The following is a 27,317-nucleotide window of genomic DNA, read 5'->3' as shown; positions in this document are numbered from 1 at the left end:
GCCTAATGTGTTAATTTCATTTATATTTAATTTTAAGGTAACTTTCTTACTGCTTCATATTCACACAGTGGAACAATAAGAGTGCATAGGACTTTGAAGGCTTGCGGACAAGAGGGGTCCAAGTGCCGTGACAAGATTGCACATTTTACAAATACCGTAATTCCTTCCTTTCTCTTGGGAATTATGCTATTGGATTTCAGTCAATTTAAGCCAACTTACTGATTACTATCAAAGGCCAAGCGCTTGGACCTATGAGGTCATTCAGCTCTCAAACAGAAATTAAGAGTTAAAGGGTTTGAAACGTGCAACAGGGTGAAAACCTCGCAGTTGCACCATGAATCAATTGTTAGGGGAGGGTGTTAAGTAAGATGGAAGAAAGCAAATATAAACGGATGTACAGTAACAGGTTTGCCGGTGAAAATTAGATTGGCAGCTGTAACATAAAAAAAGAGTATACATGGACCTTAATCATTGAGTAGATTTGGACAATTCAGAGCAATTATCTCGCCGAGAACGCATTGCCCGAGGCTCTCGAATTTGTCCGTATTAGACCGATAATGACAAGCTTGTACGGAAACAGTCATCTTCATGAAACATTTATCGATGGAGAGATGATGAAAGGTAACTTATTAAGAAGAGAAGCCACAGATCTTGGTGCTGTTGGACTAAGGTACAGAGAGAATACACCAAATGATTAATACGTCGTTGTCTGTGAAGAAAGACGCTCAATATTAACACTTCCTGTCAGGCATTTGCTGCTAGACTCGTCGGAAAGAACTCAAGTGTGGGCGGACATTTATATCTCTTGCTTACCTCTGAAGTAATGAAAATCGTTATGCGCAACCAACAATTTTCTACTGCTTGCTAACCTTCGTTCAGTCACGATTACAATACAATCTAATTTGTTTTGCTAACCTTGTTATCAGGCAAGCCGGCTGTCTCGTTCAGGGAGATGTGTAACGATGCGCCACAACGATTCCTAAAGTTTCGTTCTCCCCAACAACGACAGGTACGTTGTCGGACTTGAAAATATGAAACAATTTACGAAACATTGCGGTTGGGCACCCCTTTACCCGAGAGAGCTTGGGAAGTAGGAGAGAGATGAACATCTACTGTGAACAACACGCTGCGTATACTGTAAAATATTGTTTATATGACATTTATTCTTTTTAAGGAAATGAAATGAAGAATATAAAGAGTGTATCAATGGGCCAGTTAAAATTTACCTCAGGGTTGTAAACATACTGCTAATATTAGCTGTAGCAAAGGTTCTACAACATTATGTGCATTTGCCTCGCCCGCTACACATCGTAGGTACCCCCCAATAATCCTCTTAACCGCCTGTTTACCTCACACCCCCACCCACCCTCCTCTTATCTTCTCTCTCTAGAGAGCGACAGGAAAGGCGGTTTAAAGCTGAACTCTCTTTCACTCACGTAGACAACCAATTGTTACAAAGGAACCCTTTACCCCCAAGAAAGATGTTGGTTTGCACAACTGTTGGTTGTAAGGTCTACATAGCGGAAGTATGGTTGCAGCGTGACTTGTATTTTTAGCAGATGGAGCCTTTGGGGCGAGCCCCTCATTTTTCCAGTAAGTCCACTAGTAAAATTTACAGTTAGAGTGAGACTAGTGATTTCTTGGTTCTTGTGTCATTTGGTTCAAAGTTTCAGTTGAGGTGTTGGTTTTCAGAAGACACTGTAGTCCACATTTGGTCCTGGGATTCACACAAAGTAAAATTTTCTGATTTTCACTGCAAACTGCTTGTGTGAAAGTTCTGATGTACCACCAAATATATAACACGCTGGCTTGCTGGCACAAAAACTGCTTGGAACTCGAATTGGTCCAGGGACTCATATAGTCTGATACTAACTCAGTAGTGTTTCTGAGGCTCACCGCACACTCCTTGTGAGAAATTTCTCTTGAAAACCAAAAATGTTTTCAAGTCGCTCTGCTATTTTGTCACAAAAACTGCTTTGAAGTAGTTCACAAATAACAAGTTACACACTTGTGTAACAGATTCATTTTTCCAGAGAATGCGCAGTTTAATTTGGTAGGGTCTACACTTGAAAATATTTCAAGTTTACCATGATCGGTTCTGTCACATTTAGGATGGAATTTAAAGGTTTTTCACTTTCTTTGATGGACCCAGTTGTAACAAATTGTACTCTTAGCACAAAAAAACTTTGGCTCAGAGTTTAAGTTCTCCGATATTTTGGTCTAGTGAAGAAGCTCACGTTTGACTAAATCAGACTAATAATAATAATAATAATAATAATAATAATAATAATAATAATAATAATAATAATATGTAAAACCAACCCGTTATGTTTGCCAAACCGAGGATTGGATTTTATCCAGCTTAAACCAAACAGGCGAGATTATTGCCATACTTACTTAGCTTCGCTGACTGCCATAAAAAAAATCGAACCTTCTTTCACAATACCTACCGAGAAATGTGTTACTGAGGTTTAGAACATTCGTAAAAAGCTGAAATGCACTGCAGTAACGATGAATGAAAAGGAATCTTCAAATATCAGTTTATGTAGCTGTAGGAAATGAAATCTTCAAATATTGATTTGTGTGTCCGTAAAAAATAAATTTCAAATATCAGTTTGTGTAGCTGTAGGAGATGAACTTTTAAATATCAAATATGTATGTAGTTGTGAAAAATACATCTTCAAATATCAGTTTATGGAACTGCAGAAACATCTTACCTGCTTGACTCTGTATCCACAAAAAATTTTCTAGTACGTGGATAAACTGGACGGTTTTGCCGAGAGTTCTCTCTCTCTCTCTCTCTCTCTCTCTCTCTCTCTCTCTCTCTCTCTCTCTCTCTCTCAGCTAGTGGTGCAAATGAAAGAATAGTCAGCTTCAACATGTTCTGAAATAGTTGTAAAACGTCGGGGAATCTAACGAACCGCTGAAAGTCTGAAAAATGGAAAAATGAACCCGATAAACTATAGCTGAAGCAACCATTTTCGCCATCCAAATTTTCAAGTTGCGCTCTCTCTATCTCTCTTTCTGTGTGTGTGTGTGTGTGTGTGTGTGTGTGTGTGTGTGTGTGTGTGTGTGTGTGAGAGAGAGAGAGAGAGAGAGAGAGAGAGAGAGAGAGAGAGAGAGAGAGAGAGAGAGAGAGAGATTGACGAACTATGGCGGGTGAAAATGCTGGTATATTATTTTTAGTTTAAAACAAGTGGAAAATGAATGCACAAATAGCGTAGCCTATAAGATATATATATATATATATATATATATATATATATATATATATATATATAAAGCGGATCTCCACTAGAAATATACATGGGAAAAAGTTGAATTATTGTTGAATACATCATTGATGATAATGTACTTACGTTATCATAGGACAGTCTTAATTGCAAAAATATAAAATTAGCATAACTATTCCGTGAAGGGAAATAGCGCAGCACCTATTAAACAATACAAAAATCATTCTGCGACGCTAACTACCCAGTGTAAACACATCATAAAAGCACTGAATGAATAAAACAGTCTTATGAAAGGGCAGACAATTTACAGAGTGGTGAGAACCTTTCCGCTGCCATTTAGTGTCATGTTCACTCCTTTCCGTTGCCATTTAGTGTCATGTTCACTCCTTTCCGTTGCCATTTAGTGTCATGTTCACTCCTTTCCGTTGCCATTTAGTGTCATGTTCACTCCTTTCCGTTGCCATTTAGTGTCATGTTCACTTCTTTCCGTTGCCATTTAGTGTCATGTTCACGCCCTTCTGTTGCTATTTAATGTCACGTTCACTCCTTTCCGTTGCCATTTAGTGTCATATTCACTCCTTTCCGTTGCCATTTAGTGTCATGTTCACTCCTTTCCGTTGCCATTTAGTGTCATGTTCACTCCCTTCTGTTGCCATTTAGTGTCACGTTCACTCCTTTCCGTTGCCATTTAGTGTCATGTTCACTCCCTTCTGTTGCCATTTAGTGTCACGTTCACTCCTTTCCGTTGCCATTTAGTGTCATATTCACTCCTTTCCGTTGCCATTTAGTGTCATGTTCACTCCTTTCCGTTGCCATTTAGTGTCATGTTCACTCCTTTCCGTTGCCATTTAGTGTCATGTTCACTCCTTTCCGTTGCCATTTAGTGTCATGTTCACTCCTTTCCGTTGCCATTTAGTGTCATGTTCACTTCTTTCCGTTGCCATTTAGTGTCACGTTCACTCCTTTCCGTTGCCATTTAGTGTCATATTCTCCTTTCCGTTGCCATTTAGTGTCATGTTCACTCCTTTCCGTTGCCATTTAGTGTCATGTTCACTCCTTTCCGTTGCCATTTAGTGTCATGTTCACTCCTTTCCGTTGCCATTTAGTGTCATGTTCACTCCTTTCCCTTGCCATTTAGTGTCACGTTCACTCCTTTCCCTTGCCATTTAATGTCATGTTCACTCCTATCCGTTGCCATCTAGTGTCATGTTCATCAACATTAAAACAAAAATAAACACTGCTTGACAATTTAGTGTAAGTGTTGTCATCAACTAGAAAATGCTGTAAATTACCAAACCAGTTCTCACGTGGAAGTACAGATATGTGAAGGAGACAGGAAAAATGCCCTTTACCAACTTAGAATTGGTCAGCCTCAGTCACTCTGCCATAGCTACTTTGCCCCACTGGCTACAGCCCTTGATGGCTGTGTGATCTAGTCTTGAGCACTTGATGGAATGCTTTGTTTAACAGTGCAGGAATGAATGTGGATGGTTACTAAATCGATTCAGAGTTTCTGAGAATGTTGTAGTTACAGTCCTTTAATTTATAGTCCCTTGTCATTCATTGTAATGTTATAATTGCTAGCAATAAAGATTTATTCCTTTTCACATTTTATTAGCAGATGATTTTTTCAAGAACTACTTCTTGACGAGAATTGTTAAATGTAATAGATGATCCAACTTTGTAATATCAAGCTGGTAATCAAGTATTAAAACTAAACAGATTTTATGTAAATATCAAACATCAAAATAAGAACTGCATGTTAAATCCTCATGTGTAACTATGCACGTAGCCTGAATTATAAAAAAAAATAAAAAATACAATTGGACACTGGTTTAGAAAGTGATTTTCATCGTCAAATTTCCTGTAACATGAGTGAATGATGAAACCATCTTCTGAAACCATTCTCTAAAATTTGCACAAGTGTTCTCACACAGATGACTCAGTACAGCACATGTTTTTTCGCCATTTATAGACCAGTTGTTGACAGACGAAGTGTCGAGAGCCGAAATCTAGATGAATTTAATGTGGAAAATGCACAAAACCATTTGAGTAGTTCTTACACTGGTTCACGCAAAGTCCTCATTGATACTGAGTGTACTGACACTCGGGGTGCAGAGTACACATTCTGCAAGGAAAGTAGCTACTTAGTCTATATTAACTTCAATTCAAACGTAAGATATTGTCCTTTCTTATCTTGGCAGCCAATGAGGCGAGATTTTAAAGATCATAAACAGTTTCAGTAAATTATAATCCTTTTTCTTTCAATCAAGAGGTACATTAGTATGAGAACATATTCAACTGTGTTCAAACTCAAGATGTTATCCTTTTCTATCTGTGCAACAGAAGAGGCACTTCCTTTTCCTTCTGTCTAAAGCACACGAGCATGAAAACTTATCTGTTTTCTTCGACAAGTCCCACTACAGAAACAGGACACCGTAATGGCTTGAGCTTTTATCTTTTCCTGTTCATATTTACTTTTGCCCTTTGCTCCAATGTCTTGGCCATTTTCGTGAAAAATCTTAACTGCTCCAGAGGTCACCAGATGGCCCTCGACCTCCTTCATCCACGAATCTACTGCATGGGGGTGTTTCCATTTCCTACAGAACTTCACCAACACACACAGAAGTTACAACACAAGCAGAAGCACTCTCTCTCGCAGCCTCATTCACAAAAAGTGACGTCGTAACCACTCCTTTTCCATCTCATATTTCTCGTGACGTGACGAGCAGATCACGTCGCCGAAGGATCAAATAAAAGAAGCTGAAGAGACGCAAGGGTGTTTAGCAAGATTGCCCAGGGAACGCCAAGTCCCAATTCAATTTGGACTACAACGGAGGGAGTCGAAGAGCGTGTGGGACTTCGAGCTACAAGGAAAAGAGACTTAACGACGGCCCAAGAAGACAGGATATTTATACATACATACATACATACATATATATATATATATATATATATATATATATATATATATATATATATATATATATATATATATATATATGAAAACCAAAAAGGAAATAGGCTGAGTGTTCCATCAGAAGAGACTCAGATGTGAGACGTTCATTTCCAGCGGCTTCTTACCAAAGACTAATTTGTGGTTTGCAACAAAAGATAATCGGGTATCTTGGTCTTTATTTACAAAATTCTACAAAACCTTGGCAGTTGTTACAACTCCACCAAATTACTTCTATGGCTTAAATATTCATTTACAAACTAATTCACACAGTTTTGTGACTAGCACCAAAGTCATCATGAAATCATGAGTATACAATATGTGTTTTGAAAATACAAGAAAAAAAATCTTATATAGACTGAATTGAATAAAGAATTTAGGCCAAAGGCCAAGCACTGGGACCTATGAGGTCATTCAGCGCTGAAACGGAAACTGACAGTAAAAGGTTTGAAAGGTGTAACGGGAGGAAAACCTCGTATTTGCACTATGAATCAATTGTGAGAGGGTGGAAAGTGAGATGGAAGAAAGAGAATATGAAAGGAGGTACAGTAAAAAGGAACGAAAGGGGTTGCAGCTAGGGGTCGAAGGCACGCTGCAAAGAACCTTAAATAATGCTTACAGTGCACCGCATGAGGTGCACTGACGGCACTGCCCCCGTACAGGGAATTGCTGATTAACAATTTGGGCTGTAGCCAGTTTTAAACCTCAATGAGATTTCCGTCGAAAAATGGCAGGTAACCAAGTCTAGAGAAAGCTGACAGATTTACATACTTTCGTAGACAACATTCTGCAATTTGTAACATCAACATCATACAATGTTTAGTGGTCATGATAAGCAAATATAAATCACAGATCATCACAACTGATAAAAATTACACTTATCTCAAAAATGCGAAAATGAGGCTTAAGGTGCTATTTAATGAAAATATATTTGTATGGACAGTGAGAGGGGATCTCAATTGCAAAATTTATAAAAACAGTCACAAGTCCTCGTCAGCTCCAATTAAGTCTTCAAATCCGTAGAAAAATTAATCAGTAACTATAGAAGAAATGACCATTGGGCATCAAGTCACCATATATATCTTTAAAAATAGTATTTGCTGATTATTCTAAAGTGCTGTGTCTTCGTAAAAGTTGAGCATCCTGCGTAAAACAACAGAATTTCTCTAAAGAATCTCCATTTCGCTGATTTGTTCTGTATTTTACCATAAAGAGAGAGAATGAATACCTACTACTGAACAAAACACATCAAGGCGTATTATGTAATAAAGAGATGTCACTTTACACCTATTTACCCATAAACCACATTAATTGGGCTATATCTTACGAACATTTACAAGAAGGTTCTTTGCAAAGGGACCACACAACCAATATTACGATTCTACAGCTGCTGCCTGTTTAAGACTTCTCTGAATGGTAGTCTTTTTCCGAGCACTAGCACGCTTCTCTTCGCCTGTCACAATGGAAACTCTGGGTGACGAGCCATCAGGAGGATCATGAACAATGTATATTGTCAGACCACAGTCAGCACAAACTGCAGTCATCAAAAAGGTCACAATATTCACGGCGAAATCTGGAGGACTTATCTTGGCATAACAGTTTGGGCACTCCGTGACAGCATGCCGAGCCACGTAGTAGAAGCCATTCAAAGGAGTCTCAACATAGCTAACATTTGAGTCGTTCTTGGAGGACTGGCTTCTCTTTCTAATTCCAGATTTCCATTCTGACTTTCTCCTCTTCCTGACTTCCAGTTTTTTCTTCCTGTTTTGAAGTCCTAAATGCACGTACGAATTCTTGTTGGGTGAACCTTTATTAAGTAATCTGGTAGGGGTCAAAGAAGGGATGTTCTGATCTTGGCGATTTACAGAAATGTGTACTCTGTCATCAGGATTCACCGAGTCAAGCACAACAGGAACGTCTCTGACGTGTAAATGATCTTGTGGCAAGTCATTCATATCAGAGCTAACTGTATGATTATTGTCACTGCTATTGTACGTGGAACGTTTATTGCTGTCGATGTGTCTCTTTGTAACTACGCCTGTTTTTTCCTTGGGTTTCTTGCCGCCTTGTTTGAAGCACAAAACTGCTTCTTTCCAGGGAAATTCATCTTTCAGTGACTCCATCCCACTGACATAAGCTCGTACGTGATGAGGCTTATCTATCACCGATGATCTGCAAGAGGTACCATTTTCTAAGTACTGCTTTGAAAGGTGCAATTCCAAACTTTCCACAGGATCCACACAATATTGCAACACATGATCACATGGGTTCTTCTGAGGTTTATGGTTCACTGCCCATACCCGAAAATCCTGACAGTTTTCAAACACTGCTGGGCATTTAATGCAATGTACCCCTCCAAACAGCAAATGCTCAGATAAATTTTCAATTTTGATGATTTTACTACAAATAAAGCACTTCAGAGAAGTCACGTGCAGCACCTTCTGTCTTTTTCGTGAGGCGCCCCCAGAAGCACCGGACGATGAATTCTTAACAGGTTTCCCTGGCATTGTTACAAGATTTCCGTTTTATTTCCACTGACTTCTGGACAGTAAAGGTTTCAGTGTCACTTTCAAATTTCCTACTGAGTGAAGATGCAGAATGCACTCTCTTAGGAAACAGGGTGGTCGACTTTGTTAGGTGGCGCATTGTAACATTATCATGATTATGCTGTTTCACATTGGTCTTATAATGAGAATGATTCTTCAGCCCCTTTTTTAATAATTCCAGAACAGCAACTTTCTTTGGGAGAGTTTGGTGCTGAACAGTTTTCCTGAAAAGAGAAAAAACCATGATTTTGTAAAAATCAAGAAAAATTTCATTGTAGCAGGCATACATTTACTACTCCACTACAGCAGGATGTAAACCATTAGTTCCAATTATTTTAGTTTTATCTACTTGTTTTTCAATACTGACACAGTAGTCTTCTACATTCTTGAGTAAGAAAAATCTTCTGATAAATTCCTCTCATAATAATCCTTCCATTTCATGATGCGAAAACAGCCGTATAAATCTAAAATGATCGAATCGACCACTTTGCAGGTTTATTAGCAGGCTGTCAATAAGACTACCTGTTTGGGACATATTAATAATGTAGTGAAATATAGCAACTTCTATTTGATTAACAATCGCACTTTGGTGGTAAACTTCATTAAAATGTAGAACACACATAAATAGGCATAGCCTCTACTGTCTTTTATGCTGATAGCAGTAAAAAAAAAATTGTGAACCTTCCAAAATCTGTTTCATTGCCAAATTTCTATAACGTAAACTGAACACGTAGAATTTAATGTTCTTAAATATAACTGTACTTTATTAAACTTATTATAAGGTAGGCTGTCATCAGGACTACAGCAGTATAAATATAACTGTTAAATTCGAAGTTAATTCATTATAGACACAAATGTTTAAATAATTGCCATGATCACTTACTATTGCCCTCTAGAGTGGTCTGAATAATGGTTTGATTTCATCTTAGGCTTAGATCAATCATCAACTAGTTGATTGCCATAGGGGAGATAGAGAAATTTCTTAATCCACTATATATATACCACTGAAGTCTATATCTGTCCAGAGTATCACTTCAGCACCACTTCACAACCATGAGACTAACGGTCACAAGTCTCTTTAAGATGCAACTATATATATAAAAGAATCCTTTTCAATGATAGTTTTCATGGTAGCTTTGCTCCTTGGAAAGTTTCATAGTTGTTCTTATCTGCTAAGAAATTGCGATAAATCATGTTGCTTGTGAGTACTGCAATGACACTTTCCTTATTATACACCACCATATAAGTCTCAAGTTGTAGCACTTGTAGACAGGTTATTTAGCATTATTATAGTAGTGATGAAGCTATATAAATTGTAAGTTTATCACAATGACAAAACAAAATTTTAGAGTATGGCACTACACAAAAAATGTGATTCACAAAAAAAAAAAAAAAATGGGTGCCACCCTCATATACACATTCTGCTTGAAATTTCTTGATTTACATAGAATTCACTTACATATAGTAAGCAATTGAGTGAAGCAATAACCTAAATTCTCAAACCTTCAAACATTTTGGATTATAAAATTATATCACTACAGGAGTCCAGTCCATTGGCTGCACACTTTGAAATCCACGGGAGAAAATAACTTGGCAAGGTCCGTAAAGGTTTCCACTCAGCTTAGCACTTCTAGACAACCCTTCTCAACAACACAATTCACTTCACTGAATCCTCAAATGTTCACCAATCTTAACTTTAGAGTCATTTTGGCAAAGCACTTTACAGTATCTCTTAAACTTTTTCTAGTCATGGCACTACAATAATGGAATACTGCAGAAACCTCATTTCACTGCATAAGTGTTAATACCCCTTTTCTATAACATAACAACAAAGCTCATCATGAGAAATATCTAAAATTTCAGCTTCAAAAGTTTTTGCACGATTTATCGCAAAGTGACAACCCCTTTGTATAACATAACAAGAAAGCTCATCATAATTAAGAAATATCTAAAATTTCAGCTTCAAAACGTTTTGCACGATTTATCACAAAGTGACACCATGACTGCTTGAGGAGGCTGATCTGAGACCTAGAAGGGTTCACAATATGTAATTGGGTGTGCATTCCATTAATTTTGCATGATACGTCGTTAACATACTCCATACTAATGCTAAAACTGCCACTGTAATCCATAACATTGGAAATAATTGAAACAAAGAATGTGCTCCATCCCTCTAGGTCAAGATAATGGCACTCGGCTAGGAGCCCCCTCTACATCACATGCGCATAAATCAAACACAATTTCACATAAACAAAAGTAACAGGATATAATCATCCTCATACTCACCCCTTTTGCAGTGGAAGGAGGGTAAAAAACACTTCAGGCAAGCCCAAATAGCAAAGCTGCTCCTACACCACAACCTTCCATCCAAGTGAACAAAGGCAGACTGCGGTGCGGTACATCCCGCATAGGCCGCATTTCTCCAGCACGGCAACTCGCCATGTCACCTTCCCCAGTCGGTGGTCCCGGCCAGCCAGCTATTCAAGCAGCCGCCCAGCTGAGAAGTCAGTTTCCTCAGATCTCGTTTCTTGCTCTGGCTGACTGGACAAGTTTTACTCTGTTTGGTGTTATTCTACATAGGAATTTGTTTATTAATTATAAAAGTAATGTTTAATAATACTTTTCATCCATGAAAAGAATTTTCCCACTAGTTATTCTTAAAAAAAGAGAGCAAACTGGGGATTATGAGTTTGTCAACTTTATCTTGGTGTATGAAAGCACCACCATTCTGTGACTTTGCATGAAAAAAAGGGGGCAAGATGTAGTTGACAAATGGAACAGAAAATCATCAAGTGGTTCAGACGCCACAAACACCAGGTTATAGCAAAACGCAAAGAAACAAACAGCCCAGGAACAACCTGACAGGCTGTACCTCTCGAAGAGTATTCATCGCTATCAACCCACCCGCCAGATCCAAAGGCCCCTTGCGACTAAACCCCACCCCCTCCTCCTCTCCCCTACGAAAACTCTCATGCTCGCTCGTCCCCAACGACCTGCCCACCAATCACCAGACTCGCCGCTGACTCACGTTACCCGTCAGTAACACACACACTAATACTCTCTCTCTCTCTCTCTCTCTCTCTCTCTCTCTCTCTCTCTCTCTCTCTCTCTCTCTCGGCTCTGCTCGTGACAGAGTGGCGCGCCAGAAACTCCAGCCCCTCCCCCTGGGAAAATACACAGTCTCACGCGACCACTTCAACCTTCTGGCGTCTCCACTGTGCCTTGTAAAATCGGCGCAAACTTTTTCGTTTTATTTTCCCTTTCATTTTCCTTTCGTTGACAGATGGTGCTCCAGAACACCTTCGGCAGTCGACAGTCAAGATAAGAATCACGGACAGTCACAGCATTTTCGTCTTGCTTGTCAAATGGCACAGAAAAATCTGCAGGATTCCCAGGGCTGGTCAGTGCAGCCTTTTTTGCTCTTGAAGGCAAACTTCCCTCCTTTAGTTTCCTTTGAGTTGCTCTTCAGGCTTACTCGGTGCTCCTCCTGGTCACTGGAATATCTCGTGTATTTCCAGCCTTCATTGAAGAAACCTGTAATAACGACCCCCTTAAGTGAAGGCAACTAATGGAATCAATTCTGAGGCCTCTGGGATCGCAGACTTCTATATATTTACTTTTCGTGTTACGCCTCTGCATGCTAATGTGCACAGTATAACTTACGGTAAATAGACATTAGGACACCGACAATCTGGAACCTACTATAGAATTCAGTCATTTGTTTCTTGTTACAAAGCTTTGTGAAGTCTTGCTTTCAGTCGCCAGTGTGTCTGTCTGTCTCTCTTTCTAGACTATAATTACAATGGACTGAGGGCAATCTTTTCTTCATTATTGTTGCAATAGGCAGAAGATTATATATATATCTCTCTCCCTAATAAACACTTGCATTTGTCACTGTAGTTTACATTAAAAGGATTTTCCTCTGAATTCTTAAAATAAAAAATATCACACATAAATCATTCACCTAGTAAATACTTTCATTTACCTCATTGAAAAACAAAAAAAGATTAGGTTCTGGAGGATACAAACGTCATCAACGCGTACAATTCAAGGTCCCAAACTCAGTCCCCCAAGCAGCTGAAGCTATTTTTTAAGGGGGGCACCAAAAAAAAAAAACAGCTGAAACTATTTTCTTAGGTGCCCCAAGAAAAAAAAGGTGAAGCTATTTTTAAAGGGGTCAAAGAAAACAACTGAAGCTATTTTCTTAGGGACCCCAAGAAAAAACAGCTGAAGCTATTTTCTTAGGGGACCCAGAGAAGAAAAACGCTGAAGCTATTTCCTTAAGGGGGGCGGTGCCCCAAGGAAAAACAGCGAATATGCTTTCTTGGGGGCACCCAACAAAAAAACATCTGAGGTAGTTTTTATAGGCTCCACCCCAAGAAAAACAGCTAAAGCTACTTTTATAGAGGCTACAAAAATGAAGGAAAATCAGTATTAACAGAACGTAAAAGAAATATTCTTGGCATATATCTGATTGAATAACACTGATACTGATTCTTACTTTATCCGAACTTATACCAACAAAACAACCTAACCCGATGTAACAGCTACAAAGCCTTGTATGCGAATATAATGTTAGCCAGTGTTCGTATCCTTGTTCAATCTATGGCACGATATGCTGTCGAATAAAGACCATAAATTATGGAGGAAACGCGTTCCTTATTACATCTTCAAGGCCAGACCCTTATATTCCGACTTATCACTTACGTAGGAAGTATAGTGCACCTGTCGTTAACTGATGACCATGCAACAGTTTCAGGTCTGTTGTACCTTTGTACAGCTTTTGAAATATCTTTATTCTGTATTTGTTATCAAATGTAGAGCAGAATAGTCCCAGTGAATGGTTAAGACATGGCTTCTGACTCTGACGTAGAGCAGATATACCACTGACTTGAACTTTTGCCATAAATGCGTCTGGTTTCATTAGCCTGCAAGTTAGTTCAGTCACAAGAGTAGGGAAAGAATTCTGACATAGCTCTGGGTCCATTGCCCATGAGAGAGAGGAGAGAGAGAGAGAGAGAGAGAGAGAGAGAGAGAGAGAGAGAGAGAGAGAGAGAAAATATATTGCGCATGAACAGCCAAGCAACACATGTTTTTGGTTCCATTGGCACATTTTTGAATGGTAGGGGAGAGAGAGAGAGAGAGAGAGAGAGAGAGAGAGAGAGAGAGAGAGAGAGAGAGAGAGAGAGAGAGAGAGAGAGAGAGGAAAATATATTCTCCATGAACAGACAAGCAAAACATTGTCTTTGGCTCCATTGCCACAGGTCTGTGGGTGGGATTACAGTATCCAAGACCTCAGCATTTGGAGCTGTGAGGCGTTATAGTAAATATACAGTATTAAAAGAGCCTATTTCATTAATCTATTTTTGTTTCTATGGCAAAATTCAAGCTATATAATGCTCTAATCTTTTAAAAAATAAACAAATACAGTGGCTGGACAGTTTACATATGTTATCAACTCGGAAGGTTTAATGCACTGGCGAAATAAAGATATCTGTTACAACCAATGAACATTTTATATTCCTAATTGTTCATGACCTTGTTCAAGTTCAGACGAAGCTTCTTGATGTGACTGTATTGTGATGACACTATAAACAACGCGTAAAATCACTATGCCACAATGCTTTGCAAAACATTTGTGGGTAAATGACAAAACAAGCTGAACTTAAGATAGCAATTTCTACGACTTGAAAGGCCGATATATAAATAGCACCAAAGGAAGCACCGGGGGTGGTAACTTCCTTCTTAAGTCAACAAGCCTCGCTCTGATCACTAATCCAGGTTCGCGTGGGAGGAGTGAACGAGACTGGCTCATCGATTTCCGAAGATGCAGACTAGGGAAGATGAAGAGGCTAGGGAAGGCATTCCTCTGGGGACCCTTAGGACGTGGTGGTAGCAGTGAAGATGTGGCGAAAAAGAAGAGATTTTACCCTGAAAAAACTTAGACGGATTGTCTGAAGAGGCCAAGCTTGTGAGAGGAGGAGAGCCAAGCCAAAGAATAATGGGGAGTTCAGTTGTCTGGATCGAGTAATGGCCACATATGTTTTAAATGGCAGTGAATAGGCGATCAGTCTAGTGCATAGGTTTTCAATGCACGAGGCGATCCTAGGCTTATCTCATATACCAAAATGCAAGGTAAAAGGATAAACCAAAGGTTAATAAGTATATACGGTTTTAAAAGCTAACTGGAAAAATCGCTGTATTTGTTGGCAAGACAGCGCAGAAACTTATTCAGCCAAGAAGAAAATAAGAACATGCCAGTTATGGGGTAACTGCAAGACCCATAACCTAAGTGTTACACCGTCATCATTCTCCACTGGACACAGAGTCCTATCATAATAGATGAAGTTGATGGTATAATAAAAAAAAATCGACATATAAAAAAAAAGCGAAATACCATCTTAATTACGGAAATGACTAAATGAATCCAAATTTAATGACGACTTTCTAGAAGCATTAGTTAAAAAATCAGTTTTGCAAACACTTCACAGTTTTGCTCATAATAAACCTTGTTCAGGCATAGAGTTTCATTAGGATTATGAGGCTTTCAAATGAGATTCTGTTACAGCATGACTATTGCAGTACTAGTGTTACACATAAACAATGACACAACAACCCTTAAGTCCTCAAAAGAACTTGAAACTTCATTTGCCGTGTATTACAATGTCTTAGCAAAGATGGGAAAGAGAACATTTACTCATACAAAATTACTTTAGTTTTGCATTGATTTATTCACGTTTTCTATGAGGCTTAAATTTAGGATAAAAAAGCACCTTATGCCAAGGACCTTATTTATGGGAAACTAGTTTATTTTAATCTCGTATCGGTGAGTTTTTTCCCCCGTGAACTTTTATTCTATTTCAAGGCGAAATAATTCCAAGAGCTAATGATGATGCTTTAATACAATGTTGCTATGTTAAGTGGAAGTCTGTACCCCGGTAAATTTGTTTTTCATATAAGTTTACATCCTTATTCAAAATCAAACCACGAATAAACTGTCAATCCAGTGTATTTTAGCAAAAAAAAAAATATGAAAATTATTCAATTTTATTTGTATATTATCCAGAAAGACTTTAGGAAAAAAACACGTCAAAATAATTAGTTGGAAGGGTCATCAACAGAAGGAACATATTAAAAACCTTAGGAAGAAGAAGAAGAAGAAAAATAAAAAGATTTCTCAGATTCCCAAAAACAAGACTTGCCAGAATAACACCTGTTGCTACAAATGATGTTAATTTTACTTTCGTTTCCGAATTCGGGCTGTTATCATCATCATCATCATCACCACTTCCAACTTCAGTTTCTATCAGTAAGAGATATAAAGACATTGAAAGGATAATTCTCATCCTATTCATTATGCTACTTATCATCACTGTCAGTGGAAGATGCCATGACTTGTGGTTTCAGCAAATGAAATCAACAGAAACTATTTTTTCCCTTTTAAAAGATAACTCCCATGATATTTTTTGCAAATCTGATGATGAAAAATAACACTTAAAAGCAAATTACATAACACCACCACTTATTTATGCATATTAAGGCGTAAATATTACTTAGGATGAGAGAAACTCAAGATAATTACTTTTCACGGTAACACTATGAGTCACTGTGCATAACAGTCTTGTTCCACTTTGAAACTCTTTAACCACTCAAACAAATGAAACCCAATGACGTCATATATGACGTCATGACTATCAGACAACGAGAACTTAGCGATGTCATAGCAGGTGTACCCACCAATAAGACTATGAGAGAAGAGTGTTTTTTGGGGGGTTAATTCAAGCAAGCTACTTTAATGTCTAAGTGTTTTGGACAGGAAAATTCTCTTCTACTTCCTAATAGTTCTATTTACCTTACAAATCCAGGAAAGACTCTGATGGTTACATGAATTCTGAATTCTAATTAAAATATCACATTCGCAATGGTATTAAATATGTCATCTTAATTTAACTGATGCAATACTGTTATGACAAAGCAGATAGCCCGATAATTATCACTGACGTCTACGTTTATTTTATCTTTGACTTCCAAGGTGTATATTTCTAATTTCACGAAGTGTATCTTGTTGTTGTTGATTGAATTTGCCCCATGTCAGCACGGGCTCTTGCCTCAAAATGTGCGGTAATTATACTAGCATTATGTCAAGCAAAAAAAAAAAAAATGGTATTCAATATTTTTACCTGTAGTTATTTTTCAAGTAAAATAATATAAATTAGGCTTTTTCGGTAACGAAAAATTCTGATTTGATGTTTCTGCTTCTACCGATTTATTTTCAGGGAATCGATGTAACTTTAACCGACAAGGGGATGAAATAAAATGGCTCGATGATACGAAGCTTCTGTCGATGCATTGTGGGACTTGAGGTCAGAAAGGTTCCAAAAGTAAAGTAGTTGATTATTAGAGAAAACGGGTCTATATCTCATCATAGAAAATTGTTCTTACTCTTTTTTTATGGGTAAGTACTGTAAAATGAAATCTTCATATGAGAGACGATTTCATTTTAAATTATCTGCACAGAAATATTAGAGGCCTAATTTACTCAAACGCATTCTCCCCGAATCCGTATCTATAATTTTGCTAACAAGAATGAATATCGGCCACTTACCCTCCAGAAAAAGCAATGGCAAGATAAATTATAAATTATGATTTAAGATTTCTTCATTTCTTTGTTGAAGTTATTGTCTGCAGGCGTTTAACCTCAAAACCTACACCATTTTCAATAAAGATAAACTTCGGAATTCTCTCGCGGCGTATGTATTTCATGATTTCCATAATCCTTCCCATAATCTTCCATATTCTGTCCATCGAGACGAAGCATCTGCATTTACTTCCATTTTCGTTCCATCAGGTTTGAGATATTTGTGGACACTGTGCTGTCTGTACCAAACCGCCTTCGCATTTTTAGAAAATATTCTTTTTTAGTTTTCTGTACAAATATTGTGCCGGCTTTGTCTGTCCGTCCGCACTTTTTCCTGTCCGCCCCCAGATCTTAAAAACTACTGAGGCTAGAGGGCTGCAAATTGGTGTGTTGATCATCGACCCTCCAATCATCAAACATACCAAATTGCATCCCTCCAGCCTCAGTAGTTTTCATTTTATTTAAGGTTACGGTTAGACATAATCGTGCGTCTGGCAACGATATAGGATAGGCGACCACCAGTCCGTGGTTAAAGTTTCATGGTCCGCGGCTCATACAGCATTACACCGAGACCACCGAATTTCATAAAATTATTCATAAAATTATAAGTCAACAGCAGTTAGGAAAATCAGAAGCAGATAGAGCAATCCGAAGCCCAGCAACAGAAAGGAATAAAGAACAAACTTTGTATTTCGTTTCCTTAATGTTTAAAAAGATAATTGAATAAATTTCTTAATAAAATATTTTTTCACCTTGAGGATTTCCATAAAGTTCAGGGAACCATATTCACTTCTATTCACGAAGTTAAATTAACTTCACTTAACCACATTCATTCCCCTTTGCTTCAAACGGTCGCTTTCTTCAAGTGGAATCCAACCACTTCACAGAAAAGTCACTAACGCCTGTTTTAATCACAAATTGCAACTTCCCCACTTAGGCAAGAATCACGCCCCACTGACGAGTTCGTAAGCTGATCTCCTCTCGTATAATACCTTTGAGCTCATGTTTCCCATTGCAGCACATAATACCGGACGTGACTACAAAGTCCTTTGCATGGCGTGAGTGGACTTCGAGTTAAGCCGAAGTCCATCGCGATACGGGCAGAGTCTCACGCGAAATTACTTTTCCGTTTTGTTCGGAAATGACTCGTGAAAATCGCGGTGTAAAATGCCTGAGGTGGAGTCATGTCAATGCACAGGTAACTATGAATGAACTAGATGGAGCATATATATATATATTTCAGGTGTTTCATCCCCGATATTCGGTTATGTCTTGATTAAAAAAAAAAAAATTAATAAGCCGCTATTTTTCGGGCTATACACATCCAATCTTTTAAGGTCTTTGATAGCAAAAATATCAAACTGCTGAATTATAGAAGGCAGAAATATACACAATATATGTACTGTATATATACAGTATATATAATTATACACATACATAAATATACATATATAAATAAATTTATATATATATATACATACATACATATATATATATATATATATATATATATATATATATATATATATATATATATATACATACATACATACATACATAGTTATGCACAAAAACATACGAATACCACATTCATATAAAGGGCAGACACTCACCACCAAAACATATTCGACACTTACACCAAAATCAGGAGCATTTATGTCAATGTTTGCGAGCAAATAAATATAAAAAAAAAAGTACGAACAGACCAAGTGTGCAATGCCTCACAAAATTAACGTATTCACTAAGCCAGCTCGAACGAGCATTTGTCGTTCAATATTGGGAAACGTACAAGTTGTTGTTAATCCTGCCCTCTCCCCCGCCCCCCAACCCTCTGGACTGCCCTTCCGTAGCCCCCACCCACCCACCGTGTCTGACACTGCCCCCCCGCCCCCACCTCAGCCCATCCATCCACTAACCTGCAGCTGTTGCAAACACAACAGTCAAGAGGTCCGGCTGCAATTGCATGTGTAATACGGTATCTGTTGCGCGCGGCCATTTGCCGAAGGATTTTTTGATGTTCGTTAAAATAAAAAAAAAAATGTCTTTTTATTATTTTCTCTCTCTCTCTCTCTCTCTTTTATTCTGCATTTCCGAGTGCTTGTAAGGTGCTTTGGGAAAGCCTCTTTGCTTGCGAGTGTGAATTGTTTTTATTCATAAGTTTTGGTGTCTTTTCAATGATTTCCACTTTGACGGCCTTTCCTTGTCTGTCTCTCTCTCTCTCTCTCTCTCTCTCTCTCTCTCTCTCTCTCTCTCTCTCTCTCTCTGTGTGAGAGTGTCAACGCTTGTACATATCACTCCTGTCAGTCATTTAAAATATAGTGGAATATTTTTTTGTCAATTTCATTTCCACTTCTACCCTGAGCTACAAAGGTACATTAATACAACAAGAGAGAGAGAGAGAGAGAGAGAGAGAGAGAGAGAGAGAGAGAGAGAGAGAGAGAGAGAGAGAGAGAGAGAGAGAGAACCATCTAGATCGGATAAAAATTGTACTTACATTTTAATAATAATACAAATAGCAATTTACTGATAATTTTCCCGGCGAATATGTATAAAGCCGTATGTTCAAAATATTCAAATTCACAGGGAATTAAACCGCTTTTGAAAAAGCATATGACAGTCAGTAAATTGTGGCGAGTCGCCGCTTATGACCAAAGCACTTGTTGAGAATCGAAAGGTCAATGCATACATACAAGCAGATAATAATAATAATAATAATAATAATAATAATAATAATAATAATAATAATAACAAATACTAGTTCTGACACGAAACACCAATAATTTCGCTTAGCAAAAGATTGTGACACTCAGTCTCTTTCAAGAATTCAATTTTTTTTTATCTTTTATTATCTTTTATCAAGAAGTCAATTGGAGGGAAAAACTGCCATTCTAAGTTTTACATTCAACATTTTATTCTATTTATCTATTTTTCTACTTTGAGAAAAGCATAGGAAATATTTTCAGGAGAAAAATTCATAGTCACGAAAATTCCGAGGACGACTTCCTGAAGAAGTGATACACTGAGATACCTCTAATAGATTAGATTAAGTCCAGATTATCGTTCTCGCGCGGGTTATTGGGTCTGATACCTCCACCGAATTTGTCCCTGTCTGGAGATTTATTCACGAATTTTTCGGGAGAGAATGGCCAGACTGGGAGAAAATGTTCGATTTTATATAACATTCGTCTTCTTTCATTTAGAAGAGGTGGTTCCGGAAGGCGTTACCTATAAACCTTCCCCACTAATGGAGAGCAAATCAATACGGTTGATTATTTAAGAGGCATCAAACATCCTGTTTAGCATTAAGAAATGAATCCTGGAACTTATGCTGGCGAGGTGAGTAAGCCTATGATAACCGCTAATCAGACCTTGAAGCCACATCCTCGATGACTTTGTTTTTCATATATTTAAATACTGATCTCTAGTTCAGAGCCACTGAGGTTTCATGCGCCGGTAGTAAATTGGTTTTGGGGGTGGGAGGGGAACCAACATGTCTTTCTCTGGACACATCAATCTATTAACCTGGACACCTGTGTCTTGTTGTAGACGAATCTGGCTTCATTTGAACCTGGTTCCGAAAGAACCTGGTAGCATATGAACCCGGCTGCCAACGAACCTGGTTGATGATTAGTCAGGCTTCATATGAATCATGCTACCTATGAACCTGGTTGATGATCAGTCAGGCTTCATATGAATCATGCTACCTATGAACCTGGTTGATGATCAATCAGGCTTTATATGAACCATGCTATCCATGAACCTGGTTGTGGGTGAACCCGGCTACCTACAAATCTGGTTACGGATGAATCTGCTTACTTATGAACCGGGCTACCTACGAACCTAACTGCGCATAATCGGCTACATACAAATTCATCTTAAAAACCGTCCATCATGAACCAATCTACATACATGAACCGAGAAATAACACCATTTGGGAATAATAAAAAAAAAGGCTAAAAGCACCTGAATAATATTCCTTTATAAAAGACTAGGTAGTAAATAAATATGGAAACATAGGGTTTTACTCCTTACTACTTTGAAACTCAAGTAAATCATTTTAATTTACAAAGTATTACAGTAGATCTTTGAGTCGCAAAGCGTACAAACAAATTTAATTCACTTGCCGCGTACTTTATAAAGAAGGAATGTGCACGTTCTCGTCGCAAAATGTACTAAAAAAATATTTTTCAGTTTATAAAGTACAGCTTTCTATTCTACTCTTGCAAAACACACAAGCATTGAACAGATCCCTCTTACGTACGAAGAAATTATAATGTAAGTATATACCTCTTACTTTATATAGTATAAATAAATTTCTTACCACGGCAAAAGATATATAATACTACGAACCTTCATAATAAAGGCTTCACCAATTACTCACAAGTTTGGAACCAATGAGTTGAGTGTAATTTGCTCATTAATTAATTCCATCATATCTCTCATATCCTCTGGACGAGAATGTTTCATATTCAGAGTACCTACACCTGATGTTAATATGTAATTAACCTGTAACGAATCTATTGAGGTCATTATTTAATTACGTGCAGCATCAGAGCTCGCTTGCCTGTAATGTGCGGTAATTAGCACGATTTCACTAATCAGGTGAGGCTCAATTTCAATGGTATAGAGAGGTTGTTACTAATTCTTCTGTCATTTATAATAAATGGAAGGTTTGTGGCTTTCTAAAAATGAAAGGATGTAAAGGATATTGACGTAGATAAAGAAAAGTTTACTTAAAATCAATTATGATGAATCGAAAGCTTATGGCATTTATGTAAATAGAAAGCTTATATCTTTCTAAAAATGAAATAGTCCAATGGGATACTGAGGTAGGCAAAGAAAAAGTTTATTTAAAATCTTTTTTATGAAAGATAGAAAGCTTATGGTTTCTAAAAATGAATTATTATTATTATTATTATTATTATTATTATTATTATTATTATTATTATTATTATTATAGATGTATAAATTAGCCAGTGATATATTCCAGTACTACTTTTGGAAAGGAAACTGGCTAGAATAATGAACTTAATGGGATATAGTAGAACGTATGTACATTTACAACATTATATCTTATTAATACTAAGTTGTATCTACTGAGAAATTGAATCTAAATTACTATATATTTGATATCTATGTTCATCGCTACACCATGATGAAAGCTGCAGAGAGAGAGAGAGAGAGAGAGAGAGAGAGAGAGAGAGAGAGAGAGAGAGAGAGAGAGAGAATAATGGGTTTCCAGGGAAGGGTTTTCCTTTGAGGGCTCACGTATTAATTTCAATTTGAGCTGTTTCCGGGAATTCGTCATACATCTGACAACTTCATTAATCGTATGTCTGGCAGCTCCGGGCGATTCCCAAAAATTTACGAGACTGTTCAGTTACTCTGTTTTGGGCCCCTTATTTACGAGGATGTATGATCTGACGTGTCTGACTTTTGGGATTTTAGATTTTTATTCACATTTTATTTAGAAGATTTATAAAATGAGGAAAATTAATAATAATAATGAGACCGAAAACATGAAATCTCTTTCACCTAATTTCAACAAATTTTGACCCAAGAATTACGGAGGATTTCAATACTCAGTAATAATAGCAGTAATAATGATTATAGTAATTTTACCTATACCCATGCTTTGTCCATACACACACACACACACAACACATACAGAATACATATACATTTATATATACAGACATATATGTATATATATATATATATATATATATATATATATATATATATATATATATATATATATATATATATATATATTATATATATATATATATATATACATACATATATATATATATATATATATATATATATATATATATATATATATATATATATATATATATATACATATACATATACATATACACACACACACACAATCTTGTTGCATAAAGTACAGGTGTGTAAGCCTCCATTCCTCAGAATTCGGCATATTTAATTTTAATTATAAAAAAGTCCAGATCAGACATTTCCTCAAGAATATTTATATCACAAAAAAGTCTCATGTTAATCAGCCGAGCATTACAGTTTTACAGCTTCTCCAGCGGGAACGCTGTATTATTATTATTATTATTATTATTATTATTATTATTATTATTATTATTATTATTATTATTATTATTGTTATCATAATTTTTATTATTTTTCATTACTGCTATTATTTTTCTTATTTTTCAAATTATTATTTTTATTATTACTACTATTATTGTTATTATCATTATTCTTATTAGTATCATTATTGTTATTATTGTTATTATTATTATTAGTGTTATTATTATTATTATTATTATTATTATTATTATTATTATTATTATTAAGAACATGAATCCTATTCATATGGACAAAGCACGCAGGGACCACCGACTTGAAATTCCAGCTTCCAAAAGAAAAAGTACGGACGGACAGACAAAGCCGGCACGATAGTTTCCTTTTCAGAAAATTAAAATGAGCAAGAAACCAATTTGTCAAAATATACAAATTGTCTTCCGGTATATAAAACGGCGTTTCAGAAACTCAAAATTCATTTAATGCGAGAGAATATTGGAGGATTTGACTGCACCCAAATTACTGGATTAAGAAAGTCTCTGATCTTCTGAAATGTAGGCTTTTTCTGAGGCCTGTCGTAATTTCGTTTTTTGCTTATTTTCACATTTTGGCTGAAATTATCCTGCTAATTAAATTTCCATTGTCAACGGAACGACAGACTAAACATCAATATCAATTCATTATTTCAAAGTTCTAAGTCACCTCGTGCCGTTTTATATTTTCACTATCAAGTACCGAATCATAAGCTTAAAATCATTATGAACACTCACACATATTCTTGATGTGCAACGATAGTCAAACTGGCAATAGAATTCTCAGGTTTTGTAAATGGGATATGTTGTTTAATCTATTCTTTCTTACGATGCGAAGCAGTAAATAGGTGAATATGACTACATTTTGAGGAAACTGTCTAAAACATTGATTTACTAACATTCAGTACTTTATAAAGTAGAAAACTATTTCCTATGACAAAATTATTCCCAAAAATGTTATCGCGCGCATATTCCTTTCTCTTTCTTCTTTTGCAAAAAGTGTCAGTGTTGAGTACAGGGAACAGTAAGAATTGATACTCTCAATAAATTATGAGAGATGTTCTCTTTCTATATTCAATCACAACCTTATTAAAATTATTTATTAATGACGTCACATGACATGAAATGATAACCTGACTTCAAACTCTCTCTATAGATTTACCATCAAAGATCTCGGAAGCTTGTTATCATACATCACAATTTATTAATGCATTGTCATCAAGTATTTATCCATTTGTTACGAATTCCAAAAACGTTTTTGAGTCGTTTTTATTTCGCGATACATAAAAATAATGTTTGGAATTGCGAATAACGTCGTTTTTCATGGACGAGGGGATCGTTTGCAGAAAAACAGTACTGAAGGAAGTAGCAGTCTCATAAAACATAATGATTAGTTGCTGGGATCGAGTCCGTGGTGGGGGTGGCAGTGGGGTGGGGTTGAGAATATGGGGGTTGGTGTTGGGATACGGGTAGGCTTGGGGGATTGGGGTTGGGATACGGGTAGGCTTGGGAATTTGGGGGTGAGGGTAGGGTAGGGTTGGGGTGGGTTGGGGTTGTGGTGGGGTGGGGTTGTGGTGGGGATGGGGTTATGGTGGGGTTGGGGTTGGGGATGGGGTAGGGGTTGAGGGTAGGGGTGGGGTTTAGGGTTTGGGTCAGGGGTTGGGTTGGGGTGGGGTTTTGGTGGGAATGGGGTAGGGGTTGAAAGGTAGGGGTAGGGGTGGGGTTTAGGGTTTGGGTGAGGGGGTGGGGTTGGCGGTAGGAGTAGGGTTGGGGTTGTTTTGGAGGTTTGGGAGGGTGGGGATTTGGGGGTGGGGGTGAGGGGTTGGGGTGGGGATGGCAGTAGAGGTGGGGGTGGGGTGGAGGTGGGGGTGGGGGTGGGGCCTGAACCAGTGATCAATGATAAAGCAGCTATAAGTTTTATTGCTTTCTGGAAAGGTTGCTAGATTTTTTGCATGACTAAATAAATATAAATAAATAAATATATATATATATATATATATATATATATATATATATATATATATATATATATATATATATATATATATATATATATTATATATATATATATATATATATATATATATATATATATATATATATATATATATATATATATATATATATATATATATATATATATATTACATACATATTGTAATCTGTAACTTTGGTAGTTTCAGCTTCTGAATTACCTTTGGGTGACGTGAGAATGAGAAAATTGCTAAAATTATTTTTTTCTAACAGTGGATAATTTGTACGATAATATACAGAAAATTTTTTCTGTAACGATATTGAAAATATAGCAAGTAGACTTCTAACAAATATAAATATTCATTAATGCACGAAATGATATTACCTTTGTTTTCTTTTTTCACTCTTTCAAAGGAAATATTATCTAAAACGTTCAAAAAAGTACAGTTGAAATATACCATTTCAAAAATACACTCGCAGATACTGCTATTGAACTTCAGTTACATATTAAAACGTTTTCAATGTTTTCAGGTGTTTATAAGAAAAGTTTATAATTAAATTACCATTAAAAAGGTTATTTTACCAACGCCTGTAGATGTCCCTAACTTAAACTGAAGCATCTATAACTGCTATACAAAAAATATATATAAAGAAAACGTTTTAAATTTATCAGATAAAAATAAAAATTTTCGAAACTGTCCCAAATATCGTCATTCGACACCCGTTTTCGGTGACACCTTGATGAGGCTCACCTGCAATAATGACAATGCAAGCGACACTCCGCACCGGAATTCCCCTGACGGACAATTCGGGGAAAAGAGTAATGGCCCACCTAAAGCCTCATGTATATCAATTATCCTGGGATGAAACGCGATCTGCATAATGGTCTCGATGGGAGAGGGAGCCATTAAGACTGTCTGAAATGAGTCGGTTCAATTCCTCTTCAAAGTGGTGATGACTCGAAATGACGTGGAGGTATTTTCACAGTGTTCAGTTTTTTGCAATTATGAAATGATTTTAAATTCAAGCGCCTACTTGTTTTTACATCCAAGATAAATTTTCAATCCTGTTTTTATTAAAGTATCAAAGTATTAGGGGGAGGGAGGGATGTGTCGACACATTTTCCTTATTTATGTTCATCTTATACGAGACTAACGTGTTTCTGGACAATGAAATTTGTTCCGTTCTGAGTTTTCACTTCCGTCTGCAATATGTTGCATCTCCATCAAATAAGCTATTATTTTTCCTATCTCTCTCTCTCTCTCTCTCTCTCAGAAGAAGAAGAAGAAGAGAGAGAGAGAAGAAGAAGAAGAAGAATTTTCCTATTTCTCTCTCTCTCTCTCTCTCTCTCTCTCTCTCTCTCTCTCTCTCTCTCAGAAGAAGAAGAAGGAGAAGAAGAAGAAGAAATAATATTCTAAACCAACCAGCAAATCTACAGTTGCCAAAGAGATGACACGTGTTTACATTCAATTAGAAAAAGCTGTCTGACCAACGAGTGTCAATTTCGCAAGAAAACACTTCGCTTAAAAGGACCCCTTTCTAAACAGCGACTAGATTCACTGGTCGGTCGCAACGTCAGTTACACCTTTCACACTTTACTGGTTCTTTGCAACGTAATTAATGTTAAGTAAAGAGACACCCAAAATAATGTTTGTTGAGCGTTAGGCGATGCTATTCAGCCTTTCAAGGGACCGGGTATGCTTCGTTCTTCAAAGGACTGGACATTCCTGCAGTTTTTTATGCTTATTTTTTTTTTTAAATTCCAGACGAACGTTTGAAAAATTCCGTTCTTTATTTTTATCTACAAAGATAGTTTTTTCTTTGTATGCCCGTTAATATTTCGTTCGTTTGGTTCCAGAGCAGAAAATGGTC

The 27,317-nt window shown here is 36.9% G+C and overlaps 2 protein-coding genes across 3 annotated transcripts in view; both read right to left on the bottom strand.

The window, feature by feature from the left end:
• LOC136854486 (thyroid hormone receptor alpha-like) overlaps positions 1–27,317 on the bottom strand; it is a 140,870-nt gene that overhangs the window by 20,177 nt on the left and 93,376 nt on the right. Inside the window, exon 2 of one of the 2 annotated variants that reach the window (XM_067130786.1) lies at positions 2,718–2,931. The exons of the other annotated variant lie outside the window; for it this stretch is intronic. Within the exon in view, the coding sequence (XP_066986887.1) occupies positions 2,718–2,881 (164 nt within the window). The 5' untranslated portion in view covers positions 2,882–2,931. The remainder of the gene's footprint in view (positions 1–2,717; positions 2,932–27,317) is intronic. 2 annotated transcript variants of the gene reach the window in all.
• LOC136854485 (uncharacterized) lies at positions 6,354–11,210 on the bottom strand. The gene is made up of 2 exons (XM_067130785.1): positions 11,022–11,210; positions 6,354–8,959 (listed from the first exon to the last, which is right to left on the bottom strand). Exon 2 carries the CDS (start codon positions 8,694–8,696, stop codon positions 7,563–7,565), a length of 1,134 nt encoding a protein of 377 aa, XP_066986886.1. The 5' UTR covers positions 8,697–8,959; positions 11,022–11,210; the 3' UTR covers positions 6,354–7,562.

Source organism: Macrobrachium rosenbergii, chromosome 29 (assembly GCF_040412425.1).
Source record: "Macrobrachium rosenbergii isolate ZJJX-2024 chromosome 29, ASM4041242v1, whole genome shotgun sequence".
In the NCBI taxonomy this organism is placed as follows: Eukaryota; Metazoa; Arthropoda; class Malacostraca; order Decapoda; family Palaemonidae; genus Macrobrachium; species Macrobrachium rosenbergii.
Note: the sequence above shows the minus strand (reverse complement) of the source record. Positions and strands in the feature narration are given on the sequence as shown.

Excerpts from the sequence above, each read along its gene's own strand:
- LOC136854485 (XM_067130785.1), bottom strand. The coding sequence starts at position 8,696 with ATGCCAGGGAAACCTGTTAAGAATTCATCGTCCGGTGCTTCTGGGGGC.